The sequence below is a fragment of the Clupea harengus genome, chromosome 13 (genome assembly GCF_900700415.2).
Source record: "Clupea harengus chromosome 13, Ch_v2.0.2, whole genome shotgun sequence".
NCBI classification, from domain to species: Eukaryota; Metazoa; Chordata; class Actinopteri; order Clupeiformes; family Clupeidae; genus Clupea; species Clupea harengus.
In genome coordinates this window covers 21712165-21740110 of record NC_045164.1, presented here as the reverse complement: position 1 = coordinate 21740110, position 27946 = coordinate 21712165, and the positions used below count along the sequence as shown (strand labels likewise).

General features: G+C 44.3%; 1 protein-coding gene across 1 annotated transcript; it reads right to left on the bottom strand.

Annotated features, from left to right (window-relative positions):
• Nucleotides 1-1005: 1005 nt before the first annotated feature.
• hs3st1l1 (heparan sulfate (glucosamine) 3-O-sulfotransferase 1-like1) lies at nt 1006-27946 on the bottom strand. Its single transcript, XM_012819892.3, has 2 exons — nt 26782-27946; nt 1006-2678 (listed from the first exon to the last, which is right to left on the bottom strand). The coding sequence occupies exon 2, from the start codon at nt 2434-2436 to the stop codon at nt 1513-1515; it is 924 nt and encodes a 307-aa protein (XP_012675346.2). The 5' UTR covers nt 2437-2678; nt 26782-27946; the 3' UTR covers nt 1006-1512.

Sequence of the window (27946 nt, the reverse complement as noted above, 5' to 3'; positions counted from 1 at the left end):
GGCCTGATGAGGCTCCCAGAGAGGATGTCTGCTGGGATCTTTCACAGGTGAGTGCTCACCGTGGATGCACACCGCGGCCGGCAGAGTGCTGCCAGGGTCAGAGGGTCAGTGTCACAGCCGGTGCAGCCCCCGTCCACTGACGAGCACCGGAGCCACGCACTCCAGCCCCCGGGTACATGCTCCCAGGAGGGGGCCTGGACTGGGAGTGAGTGTCCCCCTCTAAATGACCCCCCCCCCCCCGGAAAGATGCTGTATGTGTGAGCCATGAGCTACTGCATTCTCTTGCTCTTTTTTTGGGGCATTTGGTTCGTTTGAGGGATTTTGAATAAGATGCATAAATATATGTGTAAGAAATGGGAATATTTTACCCCATAGTATGAACAACCAGCTCCATTTAAATTCAATTTCATGAACAAGGCTCGGTGACCTTTCCCGTACATAACTGAAAAGGCCAGCTCTCTCCTCGGGTTGGAGTGTGGGTGCAGTTCTGAGTCCCGCTGTTATTTCAGGGAAGCGCATGAGCATTCGGGGTCAGACAAACACTATCAAAACGCATCAGCTTGCGCCGGTGCTGATGTTTGAGTGAAGAGTGGGACTGCGTGCCTCCGCATGCGACTGCCTACGAGGCGGAGGGCTTGGAGGACACGGTGGAGGCGCAGAGAGAGGGGGACGCGGTTCTGAGTCAGACGCTCTGACTCTTCGCCCGTGACTCAGCTCATCCTGCTGCAGGGCGCCGGCCTCACACATCCCATCATATTAGCAACCGGCGTCCACAGCTTTACAGCACCACTGGAGGAGGGGGGGGGGGCACCCTCTCACCGGCCTCCGCTGCTTTTGGGGGGGGGGCATTTCCCACCCTCCCACACTCCTTTGTCGCTCACTCTCTCTCTCTTTCTCCCAAAGGCTACAGACTATGCTACCTCCCGGTGTACCTCACCTGGCAGAGTTTGTAGCCTGCAGCAAAATGCAAAGAAGAATGGAAAGAAGCACAGGGAACCCAAATGCTATGATTCTGGGTTTTTTTTCTTTTAAAGCTGAACCATTTATTATCAAGTACAAGTATATCAAACGGAGGAAAACAAATCAACTAATAAAAAAAAGGTCATGAATTTCACAGAAAAAAAATGGTTGCCTGCAGCAGGCATCACTTCACTTTACAGTACAGAGGACTGAGTCCAAATCAGGGATTTATCCTACAGGATATTCTTTTTTTCTCAACAGTTTTAACTGCAAAGTTTTAACAGTTTTGTTTTTTTAAATGCAATAACTGTTCTGCGGTGAAAGGCATTTCAGAGGCATGTTTGCTTTAGTGGGCTTAGCTCGTAAAGTGCTTAAAGTTTCCCATCCTCCCTGCCATCCATCAACATGTCAATCAGCCCTTTAGTTCTTGTGACTGGCTAATTTGGGGGCTAAGGGGCGGGAGCAGGAGCAGGTTGTGAAGTATGGAGGGAGGGGTAAATCGAGGGCCCTTGGGGGTCCAAAACCTGTGTCCACCACCAGGGGGCACTGCTCTCAGTGCCAGTGGAAGGTGCGTCCCACCATCCGGTAGAAGCTGCGGTTGTGCGGGCGAAAGTAGGCGCGCAGCTGCCGGAGCACGGTGCCGTTGACAGGCGGGTGCGGCCGGCCCTTGGACTCGTGCAGGCAGCGCTCGCGGCCGTCGCTGCGGATGCAGTAGAAGCCCTTGGTCTGGTTGAAGTAGAAGTTGGAAGCGGCGATGCGCGGCGGCAGCTCCAGGAAGCGCTCCACGCGCCGCAGCTCGGGCAGCGGGTCACGCACCAGCGTGTCGCCATCCACCAGGTGAATCTGCTCCAGCGGGAAGTACCGCAGCCAGTTGCGCATGTGCAGGTGGTAGAGGCTGCGCTGGATGGCCTTGTAGCGCGTGTTGAGGGCGCCGCCGCGCACCAGCAGATCCTCGATGGGCCGCACGGGCTTGCGCGCCTCCAGCCGGTTGAAGTAGACCTGCGTGTAGTCGGACACCACGCGCTCGGCTGGATCACGCAGGATCAGGAGCAGCTTGATGGAGGCATTCATGGCGCGAATGCGCTCGGGCGCCTGTGCCGACGTGAAGTAGCCCGGTGTCTTCTCCACGGTGATCTGGTGCGGGTACGAATAGGGCATGAGGCCGCGGTACCAGTCGAAGCCACGCGAGTAGTTCTCGTCCCAGTCGAAGAAGTGCACCTCGGTGGCCGCCGCTGCCACCGACGGGTGGATGTCCAGCATCTCCAGCAGTGCCCGGGTGCCCCCCTTGCGCACGCCGATGATGATGCTGTGGGGCACCCGCTGGCTAGTGCCCGGCGGAGGTGCTAGGGATGGGCCCGCCGTCCCGTTGGCCCACTGGAGGCCTTCCGGGTCCAGATCGCCAGCCGGCACGAAGTCCGGAGGGGCGGCGAACGTCTGGAGCACCAGCAGGAGCAGTGATCCGAGCAGGCCAGCCATGGAGAAAGAGGCTGGCAGTAGCAGTGGAGGGTGTCTAGCCCGAGCAGCTCAGTGGCTCTGGCAGTGGGGGTGGTGGGAGGGTGGGGTGGGGGTGAATGGAGTGTATCAGACGATAAGCAAAAGAGTCTTTACAGAGATCAGGGCTGGCAGTCAGGCAAGGAGCTCAGAGCTGTTGCCATTGGCAGCCATCGAGGCTGAAGAGGAGGAGGATGAGGAGGGACGTCCATCGGTCCACAGCAAGCCTGTGAAAACAACAACAAACAAACACTTTCAGTCAGGCACGAGATCCTACTGCCAAAAGCAGCGCTCTGTTCTTATATACACATATATGCATTTGCAACAAGTGGTATTTGTTTCATCCCTATTATGTGGAAAACGATCAATGTACACATAGATGCAAATATATTCATGTGTATATATACATTCATATACATATTTACATAAAAACAACTCCCGGGAGTACCTGGCATGCTTAGAGATTGGCAGAAAAGAATAATATTTACATGCAATTAAACACATATTCATGTTCAATGTAACAGTACTTTTGCCTTATTTATCAACCATATTGTGTGTGAGGCTATAGGATCAGAACCATAGTTATTCACCTATGCAGTGCCCTGATACAGCGAGTTAGCCTTATCTATTTTCTGCTACCTGCATTTACGGCCTTTCAATATCATATTGCTGAGACTGCTCTTAAGCCCCATCTGTGATTCAGTCTATATTGACCTAGCATGTACTAAAAAAGGGACAGTAATACACAGGGATGGTACATTTCCAGAACGAGGCAGCCAGGTCGCTCTGAACTAAAATGGGTCACGATCTCCTCTTTAGATCGATAGACTTTATATCCGCTCATGATTTTTTCCTTTGAAAGAAAAGCCCTGTGTCTGAATGCGAAGAGAGATTTCTTTTTTACTTTGCTTCAACAGCGATTTTTAATGCTTCACTACTTCGCTCAACAAGACATAAAAATAAGTTACTTGAAGAGGGAAGAAACTGGCTGAGAAAAGGAGACAGAGATAAAAGACTGAACCATGTGAGTGCTTCAAAAGAATCTCCAATTTCTCCGAAAACAACATCATTCCATTGTCTATTGCTTACGTCTCGTCATGTTCTAAAACTCAAGTTTATCAACCATCCCTTCTGTCCTCCAGACAAAACAGCCTGCTTATTTTAGTCAAAATACTCGCTGAGAAAGGCTAAAAAGGTCACTTTAACTGAATGTGTTTTTCCTGTCCTCTGCTGATTAAAACACACAACCTCTGCCACATCTTTCAGCCTGCCAGCCAATTGCCTCAACACACACCCACACACACACACACACTCTATCGGCCTCAGCTTTAACTCTTACTGAAGGCCTCCACGACTTCAGAAGCAGACTGAGGGGGGAAAAAAGCAGGCAGGCCATTAGAGGTACACAGCCAACCACCATTTCTCCATCAAAAGCTACTGTCAGCCTGACAGAGATTAGGTTAGGCTTGTCCCAGACTCAATTGATTGTGAACAGGGAATAGACAATCCTCACTCTGAGCAAAACTGAGTGTTAAGCTGGTCTGATTAATCAGTCCTACCTGTCGAACTTGTTTCATTAACATCACTGTTTTTCTTCAAGGTGTAACACACGACCAACCCCACACTTAACATTAAAGTTAGGTCTGGCAGAAATGATTAAAAGGCTGATAACACCGCTTGCAGCAGCAGCTTGATTCCTAAATGGACGGTCACCGTCAGAGCGGAGGAGAGACCTGTGAGCGTGGGAGAGAGGTAGTGCCTCTGTCTAGTCACGGGTTAACTGTGCTCAAACCCCCATGCACCCTACAAGTTCAAAGAGAGGTATAGGTTTAATAGGTTAGCATAGTTTATTATATGTGTATTATATGTTATATGTATATATGTTAGTATTATATGTGTATTATATGCTATATGTATATATGTTAGTATTATATGTATAGGTTGTTATATGTTTTAGTATATTGTATTGTATATTTATCTTGTATATTTAGTAAGGTTATTATATGTTATTACATGTAAATTATGTTCAGAGTTCTTGTACTTCTGTGCATCTGACAATAAAAGACTTGTGACATGTGACAAACTACTGCGTCGCTCCAAGCGGGTCTGCCAGGGTTTAGCCAGCGCTAAAGCTAGGCGTCCATGCCACTTCTCTCACATTATCTCCCGGCCTCCCGGCCCAGGAGTGACACCTCTCCCTGTGTCCTGAAGCGCAGTAAGGTGGGCAGAGCGTGTACTGAGGGGATGTTTGACGAGCGGTGGAAATGTGCGGTGACAGGCCAGGCCCGTGGAGCTGCCTGTCAGCCTGGGGACGGCTGCCACTTCTGATGCCAAGAGGAAGGAAGACACAGCACAAGATTGTGTCGCATCCAATTCCCCTCAACCTGCTTCCATGTAGCGCTCTGTCACTTGGAAAGCAACATTGTTTAGCGCGTGATGGATGTTTTTTTTTTTTTTTTAAACCCATCTCTCTTCTTCTCTGCATCTTTATCTGACTTGGTGCTTCCCGAGTCTTGTCTCTCTTTCTCTCCACCACCTGATGCTGTTCTCTTCATCCCAATGGCTCTCTCTGCCACGTCATGCCCCTCTCAGTCACCCCTTCATCTACAGCATTCATTCTTCATCTTTCTCGTTGTCTCTGCCATCTCTTCATCCTTCTCTCCTCCCCTCTTACTCCAAATGGACGTGTTCACCCATGGCTGGTGTCAGTGTCTCTAATAAAATCCAACATTAATTTTTAACAAAAAAGGTATCTGTTCGTGGCAATATTCGTGAGTGGAAATTTAAATTTCACCCTGAAAAGCCACTTACATGGTGAATGATTGAACCTATTCTGGCCACTCAGAGCCAGACGGAGACGTTCAGTCAGTTTGGCCTTGGGTGAGTTTCAAATCAGCAACCCACTGTGAGATCCCATCTTACCCCTCTCTTTCTATCATCTTCCCATTCTTCATTTCACTTCATTTCTTTTCTCATTACATTTGTGTCATTAAAAAGCAACCTTGAAAAAACAAGAAAAAAAAAACACTTCAACACCTGAAAAACGTTGCACAACACTCGAACGAAAGAGAAAGATCTGATGTCAGCCTCTCAGGTGACTGCTCATGGCTGTTGTCTCAAACACACATGTTCATATGCCCGGAGGAGGGGAGGGGAGGGGACAGATAGTGACCCAGCAGTTATCACAGATATGGCAGAGCTCAGCGGAGTCTCATTTAAAGGTCTTAATCACAGCGCTATTAAAGCAGTGCAGCTGGTCATTACAAACCATCATTTACACATTCCTAAAAACATGCTACTAGGATTTAATTAGTTTGTATTTTGTTTGCTATTAGGAAAAGGGTGTATGTGTGTGTGTGTGTGTGTGTGTGTGTGTGTGTCTGTGTTTGTGTGTGTGTGTGTGTGTGTGTGTGTGTGTGTGTGTGTGTGTGTGTGTGTGTGAGAGAGAGGGTGAGAGTGTGTGTATGTGTGTGTGTGTGTGTGTGTGTGTGTGTGTGTGTGTGTGTGTGTGTGTGTGTGTGTGTGTGTGTGTGTGTGTGTGTGTAAACTGTTCATTAATGCTGTGGTGTCAGCAGCTGTGTTCATCTCAGGACCAAATTATTTCAGGGGGCGTGTGTATCTTCTGTGAAAAGCACATACAGTCAAAGCATATCATGCCTAACAGGCCTGTTTTGGGTTTATGTACATATCTATATGTAAGTCTGTGTGTCTCTGTGTGTGTGTGTGTGTGTGTGTGTGTGTGTGTGTGTGTGTGTGTGTGTGTGTCTGTGTGTGTGTGTGTGTGTGTATGTGTGTGTATCTTTGTGTATGAGAACACAGTATGTGGGTGCAAATGCCCAGAATACCCACGGAGTGACTCCAAAAGAATGAGTGAAGGGGTATGAATGTGAGCACACGGAGAGAGAGAGAGAAACAGAGAGAGAGAGACAGAGAGAGAGAGACAGAGAGAGAGAGAAACAGAGAGACACACAGAGAGAGAGAGAAATGGAGAGACACAGAGAGAGAGAGAGAGAGACAGAGAGAGAGAGAGAGAGAGAGAGAGAGAGAGAGAGAGAGAGAGAGAGAGAGAGAGAGGGATGAGTGTGATGATAGATTATGGAGGCTGTCCGAGTGGCCCCTTCCATTCCCCCTGGCCCCAGTCCTGTTGCTGGGCACCAGTAATGACCACAGCCCACCACTGCCCCTGCACCAGGTCAGGCCTCGGAGTGCACTTTCCAAATCTCCCAACTGTCCTCTCTCTTTTGCCAGTCCTCATCTTGCTATTCTGTCCATTTCTCTCACCATGTCTTTGCCTCTGACACTCTTCTCATTATCCAACTCTTTTCCCCTCTACTCTCCTTTTCCATGTCTGTCTTTGTCATTTTTCTCCTATTCTTTCATTCACCTTGCGATCCATTTTCTTTTTTCTTTCTCTCTCTCTCTCCCTCCATCCTTCTGTCGCCCCAACTCCTGTCCCTGCCCCTCACAGGGAAACAGTGTTACTGTTACTGACGGTTGCCACGGTCACATTTTGTTCTCTTCTCTTCCGACTCCCACACGCCATCTTTTCAATACTCCATCCATGTGTTTAACTCACCAACCCAGAAAAAGCACTGAACTAATTTGCACTTCCACATACCGACTACCGGCCAACCGAATGAGAGAGACAATCACTACCCACCCAGAGAAACATGACTTGAGCAGATGCAAACGATTTCTCCTTGAGGTACAAAGTGTGGCACAGTTCCACCTATGGAGAAGGCAAACCAGCCCCCTTAAGTACATGGCGTCAGTGTGTTTGGAGCATGCTGAAGTAGGACTGTGTGATAATCTTGGTCCTTGTCCAAGAGACTGTCAAGAAGACCCTTCCCTAACACCCATCGCCCCTTTATAGCTTCACGACTGTGTAAAATCCTACTGTTAGGCTGCAGACTCCATAGAGAAAGGGCTTAGCTCAAGATTCAAAACAACAATTTGTGTGTGCCAGGCAAGTCTACAAGGCTACTTGGCCTAGAGCATATTATGTCTATGGATATTAGTACGATTTGCAATTGAGATGCCGCAGTGTGGACAAAACAAGCAATGTATAAATCTGCAGTCCTGAGCTGAGAGATACTATTAAAGAGCTATTTGGCCATTTATCGAGGAATAATAGATTAGTCCTCAAGTAACAACAGCTTCTCTAAAATAAATTGTATTAGCACCCTAGGGCAGGCCAATGTAAGTAGTTCTTCTTTTATTTGCCACGGGAAATAGTGAGAATGCAGAATAATGCCCTGTTAAATAGCAAACAAACCAGCCATTTCTCACCCCTGACCTTGACAGCAAAGTATGTGTGTGGACGTGCTCTGAGCTACGATAGGGAGGAAACCTTGAAGCTGGCTTGTGCATACTCCAAGCATGTTCAGGCTGAAGTTCACCCACCCCTACAACAAAACAAGTGAATTCTTCATACCAGCAGTGCTCCCTGGTGGCAACAAAAAAAGTACAATCACAGTTTTCCATTCCTTTATCCGAAGTGGTTCACCATACACCAAAGGTAAAAATATAACACCCTAATGCTCCCCTTAGGTACATAATCCATACCTTTGCTTTTACCGGCATCCTGCTCCTCCAGCAGACTAACAGGATCACAAAGAAGGACATAAAAATAACATCTCAACTGTTTTTCTTTTTTTCATTTAGAAGATACCATTTGAGTAGAAAGGGCTTACAGTAATAGCAACGTGTTGGTGACAGCTAACAGAGCGTGCCCTTGCCGCTTTCAATCGAAAAATGCAGCTTGAATAGTTAGTGGTCACAGACATCACGGAGAGAGGATGCTGCGCGGCTATTTCTGGAGCCTGTGAGTAAGATGATAACCTAATCCACACCCACATGTCAGCAGAGGCCTTCATTAGTAAGTGAAGACGAAGGGAGCATGTGTGCCTGAGAGAGAGAGAGAGAGAGAGACAGAAAGAAAGAGAGAGAGAGAGAAAGAGATGGAGAGAAGGAAACGGTGGAGAAGGAGAAGCTTGTACTTTTAATATCCCCTTTATTGGAGCAGTGATCCCAAGACACATTAAAAACTAGCATTAAAAACAAGAAGAGAGCTTGAAACTGTGGGTAGAGAGTAGGAGAGGGAGCCTATTATTTCAACAGAGAACAATGGAGAAGAAGAGACTCAAAGGGACAGAGGGAGAGAAAGATGGACAGGAGAGAAATGATAAAAAAGAGAGTAAGATAGAGACGAGGCCCGAGTGCCAAAAAGAGAGTGTTACAATGTGAACAGAAACAGAGAGAGAGGGGGGGGGGAGAGGGAGAAAAAGAGAGACTACTACTTTATCATACGTCCCACTCTGAATCACGCGCTCAGGCGCTAATTGTGCTGTTTAAACTCTAATCTAACCCGCTCAGCGGTTACGGCTGTGGAGAGCTTTTTGTCATTTTTACACAATGCATGTCAGCACAAAAGCATCTTCTCCAATTAGATATGCTCCACCAGTCATCTGTGGCTTGCAGCTTTGTAAAAGTGTGAGTCTGTCAGTGTGTGTGTGTGTGTGTGTGTGTGTTTGTATGTGTATGGTGGGGGATGGAGGTATGGAAAAGTGAGGTAGGCGGACACTTTGCCATATGAGTGAGTGTGTGTGTGTGTGTGTGTGTGTGTGTGTGTGTGTGTGTGTGTTCTTATGTGTGTATAAGGTGCATGAGTATGTGTGGGTTTATAGTATCCAATAAGCTTTGACATACGAGACGTGTGGGACTGGGGTACTTAAACGTTAGTCCCTGTTTTCAACGTTTCAACGGAAAGTGTGCCTAAAAACATGCCATATACCAACAGACCGCTGAAGGCTAATACCGCATTCTTCCTGCTACGGGTGCGCAGAATGACCATGTGCACTCTTCAGACTTATGCATGTGCATTCCTGGGAGGGTCATGGGAAAAACCTTTGGCAAAATGATGGGATGAGAAGCGCAGGGAGTGACTGAATGTGCGTTTGAAAACTGCAGTGTTTTTTGCGGTTCCGCCCTTTCAAAAGCAAATCCAGATGCGTGAAGAAGCTCCCAGAAATAATGGAATCAGTATTCTGAGCACCAGTTCTGCTCATTTGTAGAATGTTAAAAGCAGCCTTTTCTTTTGTTTGCCTTTTTATGTCTTGCCATCGCTTTTTTGCTTCATCCACTTTCCTACGTGTAGATGCCTGCTACACTATTGAATATGTTTGATATAGCTGCACAAATAGTTCGAGTTTTTTAAGTGGTGTAGAATTACTGCCCTGCATTAACTCTCTGTTTGATGACTCCTTATTAACATGCATATTTATTTCCTGATCGCTACACTTTGAAATGTCGGTTGGTGGTGATTGAACGATACCGTTCAGTTGCATGCGTCGCAAACTGCGGGGTTAAAGGGCAGTGACATGCGTTGATTATACGATCAACAGCAGGTTTAGTACACTCTAAGTAAAATGAAAACACACAGCGTGCGCTTTCTGCTGACTGGCCAAAACGTTGATTACGCTGCGCTCTCTAACATACGTACACCTGCCCCTGTGTTCTTGCCCAGTTGTTCTCCAGCAGTTGCAGCTGTCCCATCATCCAGGTGGGTGCTACACACAGGTGGTGGTGACACAAGTCCTGCTACAATGAATTTGCAGAAGTTGTGAGAAAAGACTTACATGGGTGAAGTCATCCATCCATCCATCCATCCACCCTTCCACTCGTTTATTCATTAAATCATTAAATGTCATGATGTATAGAAGGCCATTCAAATTTTGATTTTGTCCAGGTTACAGTCAACCAGCATCCGTCTCTACATAAACCAAACAGATAGCTGTAAAGTGTCCTACGAGAGGAACCAGGGGAACCATCTGTCAGAAATCCCAAACTGCCTCCATCACACACATATCTGGGCCACCGGCTCCCAACTTAGAAACTTGGCTGTGGGGAACACAAGCAATAGATGGCTCTGCTCCACCAAGGGAAGACCAATCAAGTCACGACAGCACAGAAGACACCCGAGATGTCCTCACACACTTTTCGTTACAGTTTTTGTGCCCCTGGAACCTTCAGGGTAAATAAGATTAAGCTGAAGATGTTGATTCAAAAAAGTAGTGGAAGCATTGACTGTCACACACGTGCACACTCATATCCTTCTTGAGGAAAGGTCTACATAGTAAAACAGGAAGAATGGCAACAGATAGATGAGATGGAGAATAAGTATGGCCGTCTAACAAAGAAGGAATAGTCCATCGAATTGTCTGTGTAACTAAGGAGCACCCGTAGTCTAATTAGACATGGTTCGAAGCGTTTACTCACAGTGCGTCTTTGACTCCTGTGAAAGTAAACAATCTGACTTTTAGGCAGGTGGCCTCCGAGTCACTGACAAGCGGTAATTAGGTCCTTGCTCAGCAGAAGGCCAGCAAAGGCTTTGCCAGACATCTCTCCCCCTATAATTAAAACAAATGCACTTGCACTCTCCTCCATCCCTCTCTCTCTCTCTCCCGCTCTTTCTCTCCAGCACTTCCTCTTCACCTGCATCTCTCTATCCCTATCTCATCTACAGGTCCCTGTCTTTCTGTCTTCGTTTCCTCCCACCCTGTCTTCCTCATATCTTTATTTTCTTCCCATATTGCTGTCCCTTTTTCTCTCCCTCTTTTTCCCTCCCTCCCTCCCTCCCTCTCTCCCTGACATGCTGAAATACACATACATTATGGATGAATTGCTTTGTCAGACAAAGCTGCCGTCCTTGTGATGAGCAATGGGCCAATGTTGAATGTTTGATGAGGGCCATCAGACAGTTTAATGAGAGAATGATTGTACATCCGGTTTAGTACCCATCCATCCATTCCACAGCAGGAGACAGACAAGGGGGGAGGCAACAGGCTTGCACTGCTAAGGTCCCTTCATGCACAGCCAAACTGAAATGGCTCAGAGACAGCAACCATCACTGCAAGGGAAGACAATGGCATGCTAGTCCTTGACGATGGCGACAGAAGGTCTAGGGTAAGTATGAGTGCGCCGTATTTTGACAATTACAACCTTGAAAAAAAAAATTAAAATGGAAAGGAACATCTTTCTTTGGAGCACTGCAACACAAGGAGGTTGGTCCAAGATTGGCTGAATGGACTCATTTTCTCTCTTCAATTGGCTGTTCCCACACAGCGGTCTGGAGAGAGCTAGATGTCAGCTTTATTTGGTTGCCCTGACGATGCTCTCGCAGTTGGAGTTTACCTAGGGCTTATGAGTTGGGCTTTGTTCCTAAATGGCATCCAAACCCTGCGCTGGAGCAGGCCCAGATCTCTATGCTACCTGGATAACCACAACGGTAAATAAGTGCTCTGCAAATGTGGCAGAAATAGCCTGAGTTTGCACAGGGCCCTTCTGTGCGGTATCACATCCTGCCAAGCGATGGGACGGCAGCACTCATCCATCTGGGAACGTCCACAACAATCAAGTCACCAACTCCAAAGTCTGCCTTTTCCCAAACAGCTAGGGACTTCCAGCCATGAAAAAAATAAAAAATTCAGAATCCTTTCTAAATTATTCTGGCCCAAACAAATAGCTGAGGGATCAATAAAGAAAATCTGTTTCTCGATACCAGAGAGGTTAAATGAGATATGCTTTTGTGCATTCTTTCAATGTAGGCTTCAGCTTGTACATTAAGGTAATCTCTGCATATAAATTAATATATGATAATTAATTGACAATAATTAGCTATAAATAAATAGTGACATGACTACTGATGAACTCATTAATTATGAAAATAAAGCTTTCCACAGATAGCATTTCGCCCACGTCACATGGAAGCATTCATTCTCTTCACATCTGCAATCAAAGCAGTCCAGCTGTTTGATTGATTGTACTGTACAACCAATCCCCAAAACAAGGAGATGGGCATCCCTGCCCGCTAATTATTCTGGGTCTCCATCACTCACTGATGGGAGGAGGAGGCCTCAAGGAGGCTAGTCCGGCAGAAGCTATCAACAAATGTGTTCTCTTACATCTCTTAATGCATCTTTGAAAATTTGCAATCCCACATCTTAAAGAGAAAAATGTTTTTCGCTTAGCTCACATACCAGTTGCTCCATTACACCCGGACTTCTGTTCCGGAGTGGTAAACACAGCGAGCGAGGGGCTGAGGTGAACCTCCGCTGCCACTTGTGTAATTTCACGCTTGCGAGCTAAACAGATCGCAGGGAACATGCTTATCTATAATGACAATCTGGTTTTCATATGGTTCCGTCCAGGCTACGGCGACAGAGATGGAGGGCAGGGAAGGAGGGAGAAGACACAGAGAGAGAGAGAGAGATAGAGAGATAGAAGAGATAGAGATAGAAGAGAGAGAAGAGGAGGAAGGGAGGGAGAGAGGAAAAAGTTGAGAAAAAGAAGAGTGGGAAAGGGAAGAGAAGAATATAAAGATGTTAGAAAGAGGTTGTCTGTGAAAGAATAAGGAGGGGAAAAAGGGGTAAAAAGGTAGAGAATGAGACAGAGGCTGTGTGTGTGTGTGTGTGTGTTGTTCATCTCTGTTTTACGGAGGGGAGTACACTGGAGCTCGTTCATCTGATGGTGAGTTACCTACAGTCTGTTTCATCATGAAATTACTCACAGCCCTGTGGACACCCTCCCCCTCCAACCCACCCCTGCAACCTCCGTCGGCACGCTCGGACGCTCTTTGTGCCAGCTGCCTGCCAATCTGTGACACCCAGACATAAATGCAGGGAGATAACTGCCAGACCTCATTTCCATCCCAAAACCTGTTTTTAGCAGAACCCTGCCCTCAGGGGCAACACATCATAGCCAGCCACAAGAAACCGTGTTTCATCAACAGGAGAACAATGCTAGCTTTATTTTCAGTCTGCCCAGTGAGTGAGGTAAGGACCAGGCTTTCAAAAGCGTGCCTATTGCCTTCAAACACTACATAACATCAAGTAAGGTCAATTTGAGGATCAAGTGACAGTTTTGAAAGACATCACAGAAAACAAAAGTTCTGCAAATATATGCTGTGGGGGGGGGGCTGTAGGTGAGAAAATATTAAGAGATTATATGCGATCCGTATATGGAGCCACAGAAGAATAGCAATTATAGGGTTTTAATTGGATGATAAATACAGGGATGTGGAGAGGAAGTGGCAAAGTCACTGTCAAAAACCTCTTTTGGAAGTCTAGTGTGAATGTCGAAGTACCCTTCAAACCATGACAGTCTAAAAAAAAAAGAATCCCTCATCTTAACAGCCAGGACATGAAAGAATGGTATTTGTCCGAGAGCTGTATGAAACAGCCCCTCATTTCACGACTGATCCATCAGACAAAAAGAGGAGTGGGGGACAACTGGGCCAAATTGTTAATAACTTCAAAAGTGTAAGGGAGGCCTTATCGGGAGGAATGTCACATTTATCAGAACAAATTCTCCCCCTCCGCCGTCTCTGAGCTTTCATCTTCACACACTTGTTTCTCCAGATTCATGAATAAGTCATACCAGCTTCACTTTGCTGTCCTTAAGCGAATCATTGGTCGAGCCGTTCGCCTGGTCCCCCGTAAACCAGCGTGAAGTGTTTATAGGAGATAAGAGGCACTGGAGGTCGCCTGCCCCAATAACTCTCTTCATTGCGGCTCGTTGTCTTGGCGGGAGTGCTTTTTACGAGTGAACAACCACTGCAGATGAATCTCTAATTAGCGCATCCGTAACTTCCAGCCGAGGCGAGGCGGAGAGGGTGAATCTGGATCAGCGATGAGAGGAGATATCTGTGGGAGACTGGCTAGCGAGGGGTACGATCAATCCACTCCGCCAATGTCACAGGGGTGGGTGACTTTGAAATGGCAGCGCTTCATAGATGAAGATCTCCTTTTTTTTTTTTTATCTGATACTTTTTGTACAGTGGGTGTATACGCAGCAAAACTAGGCAACGTCTGGCTTTAGGAAGAAGTATTTTGAAAGCGGATCAATTATAGATTTGTTTTTGACTCCTTGTTTAAAGTGCTTCAATAGAGACAGCAAAGTCCTGAGGTTGCCAAACATGCAGTACTGGCAGCCAATGCTTAGGGACAGCTCACCAGCGATTATTTCGTCTAACATCTAACATTCTTTCGTCATCACTTAAGCTATCCATGAAAAGATTTAGCTCTGTAGGAATTATGATTGATTGTGTTGAAGCAACTGGCTCAGGCATCACATTTGAAACTAGTTACAACTTTTAATTAGGCATGCAAACATGTTTAAAGAGCCTCTCAGATAATGACAGTTTCGTATTCCCCACTGCAAGCCAGGACCAGAATTTAATTAATCATTTTCTTTGGTTGAGGAAGATGTGAACCCGTCCTTGATTGCATTGTTTGAAATCCAAACACCGTGATTTTTTTTTTCTACTAAACAGACACAGATTTGCAAGAACATTGCTAATCCCTCTATTAAAGTAATATATCATGCTGAAATGCCAGGGCCAGGTAGGTTACCATTGAAGGTTTAGGAAAGAAAGGATTGGCAGAGATAAAAGGCTCCGCTCTGAAGTACACAACTGTGTGCCTGCTTTTGATGGAGTCTTTCGGTTCTATGTGTTGGACTTCAAACTCAATGATGCAACTGGAGCCGTCCAGTCTATCTTCATCATATGGGAGCATGTGTCGGTACAACCACATATCTGATATTTCCTCTAGAAAAAGGGCACTGATTACCGTCTAGGCAACAGCCTGTCTGAATCTGTCTAAACCTCAACCGTTGTTTCCCTGCATGTGCTTTGTAAAGCCTCTGATAAAAGGAGATTGTTGTAGCACTGCATTTTTCAGTGGGATGGATGTCCAAAGAAAACCTGCTATTCTTGCAGTAAGAAGGTGATGATCCGTATGGCAAATGCGGAGAGACTTTGACAACTTGCAGATGTGTTGCACTTAGAATTACTCTTGCAGGGTATGGACTCTGGATAAGGACTGAATAAGATATTTAACCTCATCATGCATATTCTGCCCTTCTGAAGAAGTTACTTCATTAACACAGGACCCTATTTATAGAGATGGCTTGGCATCGCAAAAAGGTCAAGTTCTTTCAGCTTGCATGTTGCTGGCACAGTGTAAATGATCTGTGAAAAGCTACAAGCTGCACGCTATAAGCTAAGAATGGATTCCATAGATAAACCCCAAACATAGGTCACTGGGGAGCCCTTTCTCTGGAAAAACATCTAATTGTTCTGCAGAAGTTTGACCACTTAGACCATCCGAAAACCACTGTTAACGTTTGAAATTTCAGATTGTTTTTTATATATCGTAGTATATATATTATATTAATTCATAACCCAAACAAGCAAAGGTCTCCAGTCTTTGGTGCGTTTATGTAGTCATAGAAACTAAATGGATATATTTTGGCCAGAACCCATCCATTCTGTTATCAAGCATCACAAATTTCACCGCCGGTTATGTCTCTGTGTACTTAATCATAAAACATATTTCACTGAGATTAACAGGAGTACTGCTGTGTTAGCCAAAAGCCTATGTCAGCTGAGGAACACAGAGTAACATTTAAGCTCTCATGATCATCTAGATTTCCTCCACAGCTTACAAAGGAACTACATTATCTCATATTTCATCACCTTTGCTGGTGCTATGAGTCTTACAGGTACCATCTAGGTACTGTAAGTGCCATATATTCCCAAGGATGCATTATGGAAGTGTGTGTGTGTTATGCTAGCTCTAATCTTACATTTATGTGAGATGCAAAGAATGTTCCCTCCCTGAACAGCAGCACACAAAATGTGTCTCAGTAGGCTTTCACACATCATACAAAGGGCTTATTGCGCTGAAGTTAAGTGTGGGGAAGACCGGTTTCTATACATAATAAATAGCAGATGACACTAAAGGAGAGTTCAAACCGCTCATCTAGGGAAAACTGAAGGTGGAAAGCGAGAAAGAGTAACAGAGAGAGAGAGAGAGAGAGAGAGAGAGAGAGAGAGAGAGAAAGACAGAGCGGCTGGGGCCCTATGAAATCCATTTTATTTTTTGCCAAATTCCATTTTATTTTTTTCCCAGATTCTGTTTTCCGTTTTCTAATTTTCTAGATACAATTTTATCAATTTGATTATTATCAAATCATATGTCCAACCAAAACATGTACTTAAAACATAAAGGCCACTGTGCTTTTACACACATTCTTTATCTGTTTAGGTGATAGATCTCTGATGTAATAGGGTAGGGAGTGTAGGGTGGCAACGCTAGTATAACCCCAAAGACTACGCATAAAGTTAGTTTAATTTACTATAATTTTCAATTTAATGCAAACATATTTAAAGGGAGATGACCTTTACTGTGTACTGAGTCAGTAAGCCACTTGTGTTATGATAGTCTTATGGTCTTATGGTTATTCTACGAATATTCAGATGCTGGCCAAAGGATGCCCCAATTTTAGTCTCCTATGTCCATCTACATTGAGTGACCATGTTTCCTGTTCAGTTCACAAATGTTGCCTGTAACGCTATCAACTGTATTTTTATCCTGTCATTTCATTTGAAAAGGTCAAATTCCACGCGATTCCGTGTTTAACTCTGATTTCCCTTACAGAATTCTGCGAGTCCGCTTGCATCGCATCGCGGAAATCTCAAGGCCCTAAGAGGCCCATGTTTTACACTAATGTCTCAATTCAAGAAGCAATGCCAAACTGCCATGTGCGCATATGTAATCTGCCAACACTCTTAAGCACGATTTGTGTGAAATGCGCCTCGTTTCTCATGTGGGTCCCTGCTGGATCCAGCATAGAGTTCCTGGCTAGTGCGGTTTAGTGACAGCGAGAGGACGCGTCTTTAAACAGCCTGCACACTGAGTCACATTCCCCTTTTGGCAGAGCATAGTTTGCAGGGCCGGGGAGCTGAGACAGCTCTCCACTGCGAAGGCACCGGCTGACTTAGAGGGAAAAAAAACGAAAACCGCTGAACCTCCGTCTCCCAAAACCTGGTCCTCTGAGTGTGAGCGCTAAGCCTGCCATGGAACAGAAGTATGGAGTGATCAGCAGGCTGCTTCTCACAGGGAGGTGTGTGTCGTGTTATTCTAAAAGGTATTAAAGGCACATGGGTTCAGTTAATTATCAGGGAGGTGTGTGCCGTGTTATTCTAAAAGGTATTAAAGGAACATGGGTTCAGTTAATTATCAGTTAATGGATTACTGAACACTGACACACCATGTACCATGCAACAAAACACCAAGAGTTATTTTAAATACAGTAGACAGATTGTTTTCCTTTACATCCACAATTTCTGAACTAAAATAGTTTACGATGTTTAGAATGAAGCAGAACCACCATTTACCAATAATGTTAATTGCAGTAGATAGTCCACTATTGATGTTCACCAATACATTTAATCAATGGTAAGGAGAACCTTAACATGAAGTGTGACTGATGTGAGTTATTCTACATCTGCAAAAGTCTCACACTTATATAGAACGGCAGTCTTGCCTGACAAAAGGTTTAAACAAAAGGATCCTGAAGAGACTATAATTTGACAAGTAAAGACAGACGCATCTAACCCCTGTGTGATTTCGCAGATTGCATAAATAGAAGTGTGGATGCGTGTGGAGTGCGGCTGGGAGCTTCATAAAGGTTGTGAAGCTGATACGCATCGGCCACAAATCAAATTAACCCAATTCAATTTCAACATAATCAACACAATGTGATCTGAGTTACTTCTCTTGCCAGCCACAGTAAAGCTAACACTTACAATATACATAACAAATTTGTGCACATTCTGAATGCCCACAGCCAGTAATATGCCTTCTAAATGCCTTCTAAATGTGTAAATGTTTTCTTGGAACACTGTGCAGTCAGAAAGCTATTTGCTTCAGAAAACTGATTCAATCAATACCTTCATTACCACTTTGAAACTTTCAACTGTCTTTTTAAATTACTGCCGTTACAAACTGTGTTAACCAGTTAACATATTCTAATGCCGTGACTTTAATGAGCAAAGTTTGTGACAGTACGCCTACAGAGTCAAGAATCAGTAGAATGGCTGCAGCAGATATGGATTCAGTGGAAATGAATCCAAGATTCAGTCATACTTGGAGGAATGCTCATTACCAAACCGATTCCATCTATTAGGGCCAGTCGCAGTGGCTCAGCCAGCATTTAGCCACGATAAGCTCCAAATTGCCGATTAACCTTTTGTAATCCTGCGCGCGCTCCTGTGAATGGGATACCCTCGTTCCTCGTCCCGCGCACAGCAGCCGTGTGCGAGCGAGCGAGCGAACGAGCAGCAGTATTATCGGCGGGGAAAAAAATGGAGAGCCAAGAAGTAAATGAAGCAGCGTTATCGGCGGCACGGCAAGTGAGCGGATAATGAAGGCGCTTCGAGAGACAAGGAGAGAGCTCCTTTTTAATAATGAACCAAAATGGGCCTCTCTTCTGCACAGTGGCAGTTTTAATGCAGATTTCCACATCCACGGCGCTCCGACGACTCAGCCCTGTTATCACGAAGGAAGGAGCGAAATTAACATGCGGGAATGAGCGACTGCCATTGTATATTGGACCGCATTAAGCATTAATCGGACATTAACTGACTCATTTCTTCACGCTTAATGCCGTCTGAGAAGGTAATAGTTTAATTTTCCAGGCAATGAGAATATCCCTGTGGAGTTAAGGCCTAGTTCACATTATACCACAGCCCAGTGGAGTTGGCTCATTTGGTAACCAGTAATGTTTTCAGGGCAGTAAACACTGCCTGCATTTACGTAACCCATATATGCACTGCTCGAAAGTTTAGAAGGTTACCCCTTCTCTGTGACAAACCCCCCCCCCCAAAAAACACTGTTGTGCGCGTCTGGCAGCAGCACTAGCGGTAGCTTTAGTTATAGTTATACCTGAACATTCAACAGACAGCCTGACTACTGCCTATTCAACATGGATCCAGAGTCGGCCTGAACTGAGCCCTCGTATACGTGCCATCCTTGGCCCTATTTAAAAGATATGTTCGAGTTCAAAGGCCCCAAGAATGACTCCTGGAGGTTTCAATGCGTTTCCTGTCTCCCTCAAAAAAAGGAGTTGCTAGCCTTCAATAATTCGCCCTCAAATTTAAAGTAGCATATCGAGGTAAGCAGAGTGATTGCTATGTTAAGTTAATGTCCCTGACTTTTGAATATTGATATATGTATTTAATTTGTTTACTGACATGACATTATAATGTTATCTAGCGAAATGCATGTTGACATACAGCAATAGCATCAAAAAACATGATTGTATCTTCATTATATATTTAACGTATTGGTAAGATAAAGCTGGTAGGTTAGCTATGTCAAGCTAGCGTGCCTTGTTCTGTCCAGTTTTACAATTACATTTGTTTTTCATGTTCCATGTTTCCCTTTTTTACACGTTTACAATTAAATAAAAGATTTAAAGATATCACATGGTGTCTTTATTGGTTCGGCTTAATGGTATTAACTTTGCAAATAATCCCTGGTAGATCCGCAGAATTGTAAGATATAGTGTGAACAGTATTACAGATGGTAGGCACAATAAGTACACCAACCTTTCCAATTAACAAATGTTGTTGTTTATAATTATTACTAGTAGTGACATCCGTGGAGGCATTTATTACCAGTAGCTATTTCTTTATCAAAATGGCACAGCCTAGACATTGAGAGACAACCCATTGCGTGAGTACTTTTACTTTTAATACTTAAAGTAAATTTAAAAGTAAGTACTTTTTACTTTTACTTAAGTAGGATTGTTGATGTAGTACTTTTACTTTTACTTTTACTTTTATTTTCCTGGGTACTTGTACTTTTACTTAAGTACTAAACTTCAGTACTTCCTCCACCACTGGCGTTAGCATTATTATACTAAAGGTTAATAGCACCACTTGATTCATGACGACATGCTGCTTCACATAAACATGGTCTGATCATGCACATGCCTGTGCCAATACATGTTTATTACCTCTAACAAGGATGGTTTTTGTGACCATTTATGTTTTGTTTGTTTGTTTGTTTGTTTGTTTGTTTGTCTGTCAGAAAGATTATGCAAAAAATACCATGCTGATTTTCTTGAAACTCAGTGAAGTGGTGTAGCATGAGTCAAGGAAGAACCCATTCAATTCTGTAGCGGATCCAGGAATTCTTTTCACTTTCTTTAACATTGCAAGATGGAGTTTTGACATTTTGACAGGAGTGGACTCAGCAGAGGTCTGCCCCTCTAGTTAGTATTTCACTCGATCAGAAGGAGGTCTTTTGTCAGTTTATGCGCCATAGCCATCAATCACATACAAAAGGTAACATTAGCCTTAGTATTATAGCCTACGAGGATGTAGGCTGTACGCTATCTGTTTTAGTAGGAACACAGGCTATTACATACCTCGCATTGTTAAAGCGACAGATAACTGGCAAGAGTTATCTAATATTTCTGAGAAAGCTCCGACGTCTTTGTCACTCGACTGCCGCCAATAATCACTAGCATATGAATTGGCAGCCGGAATGACACCGGGGTCTTGCTATGCAGATTCATATGCTTTGAGGACATATGTACTGCGTAGCCCCTTCTTCAGATCACTGTGAAGGAGTAGGCCATGACGTCCACCCCTTTAGACCAACCAAATCAAACCGTTCAAAATGTCTTCAGAATGGGTATATTATCGTCCATAAGCACAGGGTGGGCATAGCTATGGACTGTTTTGATTGGTTGTACACAGCGTTGCACTCAAGGAGACAGAAAATACAGTGTAACATGGCAAAGTGAGTTTGAATAAACTGGCGTTTTATATAAAACGGAAATAAAATGTAAGTTTTTAATTATGCGTTTATTATTATGTTTTACATTTTCGTCACCTCTTCTGAGAAGGGTTAGAAGAGCCTGACTGCGCGCCACTGGTTTTATATCAAGATGCTATCCTTGGTTTAGACATCCATGGTGGCTTTTGCTGTTTATGAATAATGCAACATTATCCAGATCAGCCTTGAACAAAACTGAATGTGAAACTTTTAACAATTGCACTTCACAGGGTGCAGAGGCTCTTGCCTTTGGCTTAACTTGGAGATGATTCATGAGAGTCCAATCTTCAGTTAATGGCAAGTTCAAAGTGTTGCAATGACACTGTTTGATCTGCATAATGTGCGCATAAGAGCAGCACATTGACTGTGTCTCTTCTTATCACCTTGTCAAAGGAACAGATGCCCTCATTATCTAAAAATCTCCGTAGAGTAAAAAAAAGATCCTTTACACCGGGCCTCATTTTATTGTAATGCATTTAAATTAAAATGACTTCTCTCATAAAATATGCCACGGTGCAAACCAATGACAGAAGGGGGTGTATTTCACAAAAATGAGAGCTGGGAAGAGAGCAGTCTTATGTACAAGGGGAGAGGTCAACAGCATTGCGAAGGCTTAATGGGCAAAGGGGGGATTTTGACATTCAGACATTCATTTGTTTACCCACCCACTCACTCACTCATTCATTCATTCATTCATTCATTCACTTAAGGCTCTGGCTCACTCATTCTCACCCACTTTTTTTCAGAGAGACAAACTAGAAAAAGAGCAGAAAGAACGGGAACTATCGCATGTACACAAAAAGAGCAGAAAGAAAGGGATCTATGGCATGTACACGAAAAGAGCAGAAAGAAAGGGAACTATGGCATGTACACAACCAACCCTCGTGCCTACGGCCATATCACGGCTGTGGGAATATTCTTTACCAACCCCCCTCTCACTCGTGTCATTCTGCTAAATTATTCACAAGAACAGACATGATCCATCAAAAAAGGAACAACAAATGTCCTGTACATGCACACACAAACACACACAGTCATACACGTACACACACACACAGTCATACACGTACACACACAGAGTCATACACACGCTCTTCACGCGCATAGAGTGACAATCTAATGCCTCCCGTATGAATAATTTCTTCCTCATCAAATGAAATGATGAATCCTCGTCATAATGCAAGGAAATTGTGCTGTCTGGCTCGCACCTAAGAATCCCAGCTGAAAAACGAGGAGAGTAGCATGAAATCTGTCTGGAATTGTCAGTACACCCTCCCACCTCTTCCTCGCCCCCCACCCCCCACACCCCATAGCCCCCACCCTCCAACTCCTGTTCCCTTCGTCATCCTATTATTTCACGACAGGAAGTTGACGAGAACAAAGTGCGTGATCTCGTCGATCCGTACCATGCAGACAAGCCTCATCAGAACCTCAGACTACTTTTGCTTTCTTCAGGTGCAGTTTCAGACGGCCCCTTTTAATTCGACATGGATTGGGGGTATTGAGGTGCGAGGAGGTGTGGGGGAGTCTCGGGGGCTGATAGTGATGAGAGGTGACAGAATCGATCGCTCTTTTCTTTCCAGGCTTTCACAGTTTAACATGTGTATAGGCACTTCTCACAGGTTCAGTGAGCCTTCTTTTTTTCTTCCTGTCTTTCAGAGTTTTCACATGTGTGGCACTTCGAGCAGGTTCAGTGGTGAAGGGGGGGGGGGGGGCAGGGGGAGGCAGACTGAGCTCAGCCAAGGAAAAAGCCCCAGCAAGCTCATGAATTATTGAGACGGGTGCACATATGCAAATCCGGACATTAGCCTACTTCTGCCCTAGCACTATATAATAGTAGTAACTTATAAATCATGAATGAATACAACACACCATAGAAGAAGAGAAGCACTGGAGCATCTCTGGCAGATCTTAGGCTTTTCAGACATACATATCACTTCCTCAGGGTGCCGTGTAGAAGACGAGGCAGCTCGGGGGTCCCATGCTAAGAAACTAACACAGAGGAACTCTCAAACTGCAGTAGGGCACATAGTCATTTCAACCCAGTTGGAACACTTCTCACTTGGGCTGTGTGGTTGCTGTGGAGACACAAATTCTTTCATCCAACATGAAAGCTGATCACAGATCTGTCCGATCCAACTTGTACATTGTACTCGGGAGCATCGCATCAGGAAATGTGCTATGCATTTTAATAATTGATTCGTGACCTCATTTTGAGTTGAATACTCATAACCTGTGACAGTAAATTATATGAAGGGGTGGACTCTAATTGTTACTCATTACCAAAGAGCCCGCAGCTAGACTTGAACACAAAGGTCAGCTGAGGATAAGAGGGCAGCCCAGGCCTCCTTCTATTGAACAAAATCACTGGCACGTTTTCTCAGTAAATGTTGCTTCTGTGATAACAATGAGAGGACACTTGTAGACATTCAAATCATATACACTTTCAGGTTAGACAAAGCCTAAGAGATGACTTCTGCCATTTCATTAGCTGATGGAAATATATGCAAATAAGGAAATGGAATTCAAATGTCAAAAAGATAGATGCGTGTGCTCCCATGAATCATGGAGTTTGTGTAAACACGTAACCACCCGGAACATTCTTCTCCTCGCGCATCCTGATAAATAAATAAATTCACAATTCTCCAGACGAACACCTTGAAGGCACTCAAGCTAATTTAAATGGCTACTATCTAAGTCACGGCTGTAACAGGAGAATATTAATTAACTCCAGATATTAGGGCCTGAAAAATTTAATCTGGCACACATTACTGCTGGAAGTGTGGGAGCTTTCATGATAGCTTCTCAACCTCCTGAGGGAGAAACTCAACATTTTTTTTCTTCATTATTCTCTCTCTCTCAAAAAAAATGGCTGAATACATTTACATGATTTAAAAATGCGCCTTTTCCACTACAATTTTTTTCTTTTCTTCCTCTTATTCTCCTTACACAACCTCATAAAATATTAGTACCATTCCCATGTTGTCTCCAGCTGTAATGTTTGTGAATAAAATTTGAAAGAGATTGAAATAAAATTAAAGCCCAGATGAAACACAATTCTGAGAAGGTTCCTAGATTATTTCCATGATACATATGCATGATAATAACATACGCAATCAATAAGCATACTTTATTAATATATTACTAGTTTGTAATACACATACATTTTCTATCAGTCATTACTTAAAAGCTAACTATGAGGCATTTGTAGTTCAGATACGACAGAGCCATGCGTTGTGCACTTAATTTCCCGTGATTTCTGGTTGTTATTGTGTGTTGCCTTTTGTGAGTGCAAGGTAGCACCTCGGACCAAACATCTTCGACATTCTGCCCACTTCCTTCATTCTGCCCCAGTCAAATCTCTCTCCCTAAATAGAGTGGCTCGTCTGGCTCCGTGAGCTATTCATTCATGCCAGGCGCTCAAGTGTGAAAATAATGAGCGCTGCCTGCCTGCCTTCCCGCCTGGCCGCTGCATCTCTTTCTTTCAATCTCACCTTTCCTCACGTCTCCATTCTCCTCTGCATTACAGCAATGGGAGAGATGGGCCCCCCCCCTCCCTGTGAGACCGTTCCCACGTATGAGGTCAGGTTGAGCACCAGAGGAGGCTCAGCTCAGTGTCTTGTCTGTGCTGTGTAATCTGGTGTAATAGCACTCGTCAAAGCAATCAGCTCAGCTGAGGAGGCGGCCACTGAGCAGCTCAGAGCAAGCTGAGTAAGCCACCATCGCTCTTCCCAGCTGCATACCCAGCCCGTTCCAGTGCAGTTGGCTGCCTTAAGCTTTAAATAAACTTGCATCCTCCAGCAAAGTGTTAATAGTCTTTTTGAAATTATGGTTTCATAAGCGGAAAGTATTGTGCAGTGCCCGTTGGCCAGAGGGTAAGTGGATTCTATAGGTCTCCATAGGAACCCTATACAGTACTGATTTACATCACCACACCCATTTCCAGTAATTGGCTGGTGGTTGCTGAGGGTGAGGGTTGCTGGTGGTTACTGAGGACTGCATTTGCTGGTGGTCTTTCATCTTTACTTCATCACTTGGTTCCTACAGAACAGCATTGAAGAGCAAATCTCCAATGCAACTATGTATGCAAATAGCTTTTAATTACATCTAAATATTCAACTACTGTTTAATTATGGGTCTTATATCAATTAACTAGTCATAATGCCAGTTCAAAATACACACACCAAACAGGCTAAGCCCAGCGTGAGGCAAACATGTTATTTAGAAACAAATTGTCCCTTTGTCTCCTCTCCGATTAGCATGATCAGAAGATCGGACAAAAGCATTCAAAGACAGAGATCCTCTAGGTGACTAGTCATGTTGAGTCCACTAGGCTGCCACCATCTCCATTCATATTTTCTAACCAAAGACAAGGATCTACTTCATAAACACACTGAGCCTTGAGAATACGTGATTGCCCTCAAACTTGGATCGAGGAGTTGCTTGACTCAAGGATGAGGGTGTTCGCCTGCAAAAGGGAAAAAGCTGGAGGCACCCTAAAGACAACACCCACATATATCTTTTTAATTAAAGGTGAGTCATGCGACCAGTGGCAAAGCACTCTACTCCAAACCGCTCCACTGAAACACAAACAAACGACCCAGGGCTTCTCATATATCAAAGAGCCACCGTGGATAATGTTTGCTTTGCTTACACTAAACAAGGGATTCTCCCTACACCTGGAAGCTGGGACAAGAGTACCTTTAAGCACTTTTAAGACATCTGAAAGTCTTATTTTGGGGGTTTCCATCTACCCAGAGTCCCTCTGGAAACTAACAGGCAGCAGCTGCTCCTGGAAGGGATGTGCTTCTAGTCTGGTGCAGATCCCTACCCAACATCACCACAGATTTTATGGATTCATTTTTTAAATTATTTCTTTTAAAAGGCAGAAGCACAACAAAACTCTAGAATTTAAAATGTGGTAATGGAAAGATTATAAATCCTGCATAATCTGTCAGGGCTCACTGGAAGGAATGATTATTCAAAAACTTGTGAAGACAATTGACATGCACCTGTTCTGACAGATAACACACTTAGACAGACAGCCTACTGTGCGGATACAATGTTGTGAGGTTGAAGTTTGAACAATTACCTGTGAAGTGACAGGCTATCACAACAATTTAATTTGGGTTCAGATCAGTATGCTTCACAGCGCGATCCTTGCTACGAAATGAATGTATTGCACGGAATGTAGCATCTTTGATGCAACTCAAAGAGTAAAGATCGATTCATGGTTGAATATTATAGTACTGCATGTTGTCATTCTCATGACAAACGCAATACACCTGCACCGGCGAAACGATCTGACTGTAATGGACCTAGTTTAGGCAGTATCGTTAGACGAACATCTACGAAATAGTAATCAGTCAGAAAATTGTGCTGATGTTTCACATTTACGTGCAGACAGTCGTATTTTCGTCTGCCATGGGCCGGCAATTTGAAACATGATCGAAATCATACACATCCGAGTGGAATCCTGATTAGTTTCCGATCACGGAGATCCGGATGATTTCTTGACTGTACATTTTGAAAACCATGGTTCAGCAGCGACGCTGTCATGCTTTTCACTTAGTTACCCAAACGATAAAATATTCAACCTTTTTAAAGCCTGCAAAAAAACATCAACAAACGTGATTACCTTGGAGCCGAACTGCATGAGTGATGGAATCTGCGAAAGTCATTGGTCCAGGTTTAGTTCACTCTGAAATGAAGCGTGGATCTCACTTTCAAGCCCAGCACGGTGTGGATACCCCAGTCTCCCTCTCACTGTTCTCGCCGGCTGCATCAGCACCACTCACACTCATCACTTATTCATCTGAAGGCAGGGCGAAGAGAAACGGAGCTGTTATTTCTTCTGTATCAAGAAAGGGGTAGTTTCTCTCTCTCTCTCTCTCTCTCTAACGACGCCTAAAGGAGCGCGTAAGGACGCACGAGTGTGATCGGCGCTAGAAGTGCGCTCTGTCCCGAGCTCCGGTAACAGGAGGAGCCGTGTCAGGTGACCAGGTAAAGCCAAGGCACCTCCCAAACGAGATTCATCCCGCATTAAGCACGCAGTGGAAGCAAATCGGGAAACCGTGAAATTGTCTAGGTTGGTGTTGAATGTGGCACGACTCACGTCATAATTTCGTACAGAATTTAGCCGCCTGTGAGTAAACTAATTTGTCATTTTAATTCATTTACATTTTGCTCAGAAATTCAATGTCTCCTCTCTGAATCATTATTTTCGCTTCATTAATGACGAATTATCTAAGTAATTAATTTAAGAGGTGAGTGGGAGAGAGTGAGAGAGATAGCATATATTATGATGTTAACGTTTGCTCACACAGGCTTACAGTAAATGGGTCAATTCACCATGGATGAGTGGAGAGCTAATCATTTGTCATCTGGCTATGAGGCTGAATCCAATTGACTGTAAGATCATACTTTCAGGCAAGATCAATACAAAGCATCTGCTGACCATCAGCGGAAAATAAACAATGCAGTCTGCAACCAATTCATGATCTTGATGATGATGTCTGCAATAGATATTTTCTCCAAATCTTTCTTGAAAGCAAAGGTACATGCCAGATTGATTTAGTAAAAATGTGAAGATGTTGATTTGGCATTCAACATGGTGGTTACCATATGTAGCTCACCCGTAAAAGAAAATGCAGATCTGGCAAGGGGAGGCCCCACAACTTTGGTCTTGTTTTATCAAGTGAGTTATATGGAATAGTTACCCTACTCAGTCGCCAGTGAAGAGTAGCTAGCCATGTTTGGCATAGCCTTCATGATCTGCATATCAAACTGGCATGGAACCTGTG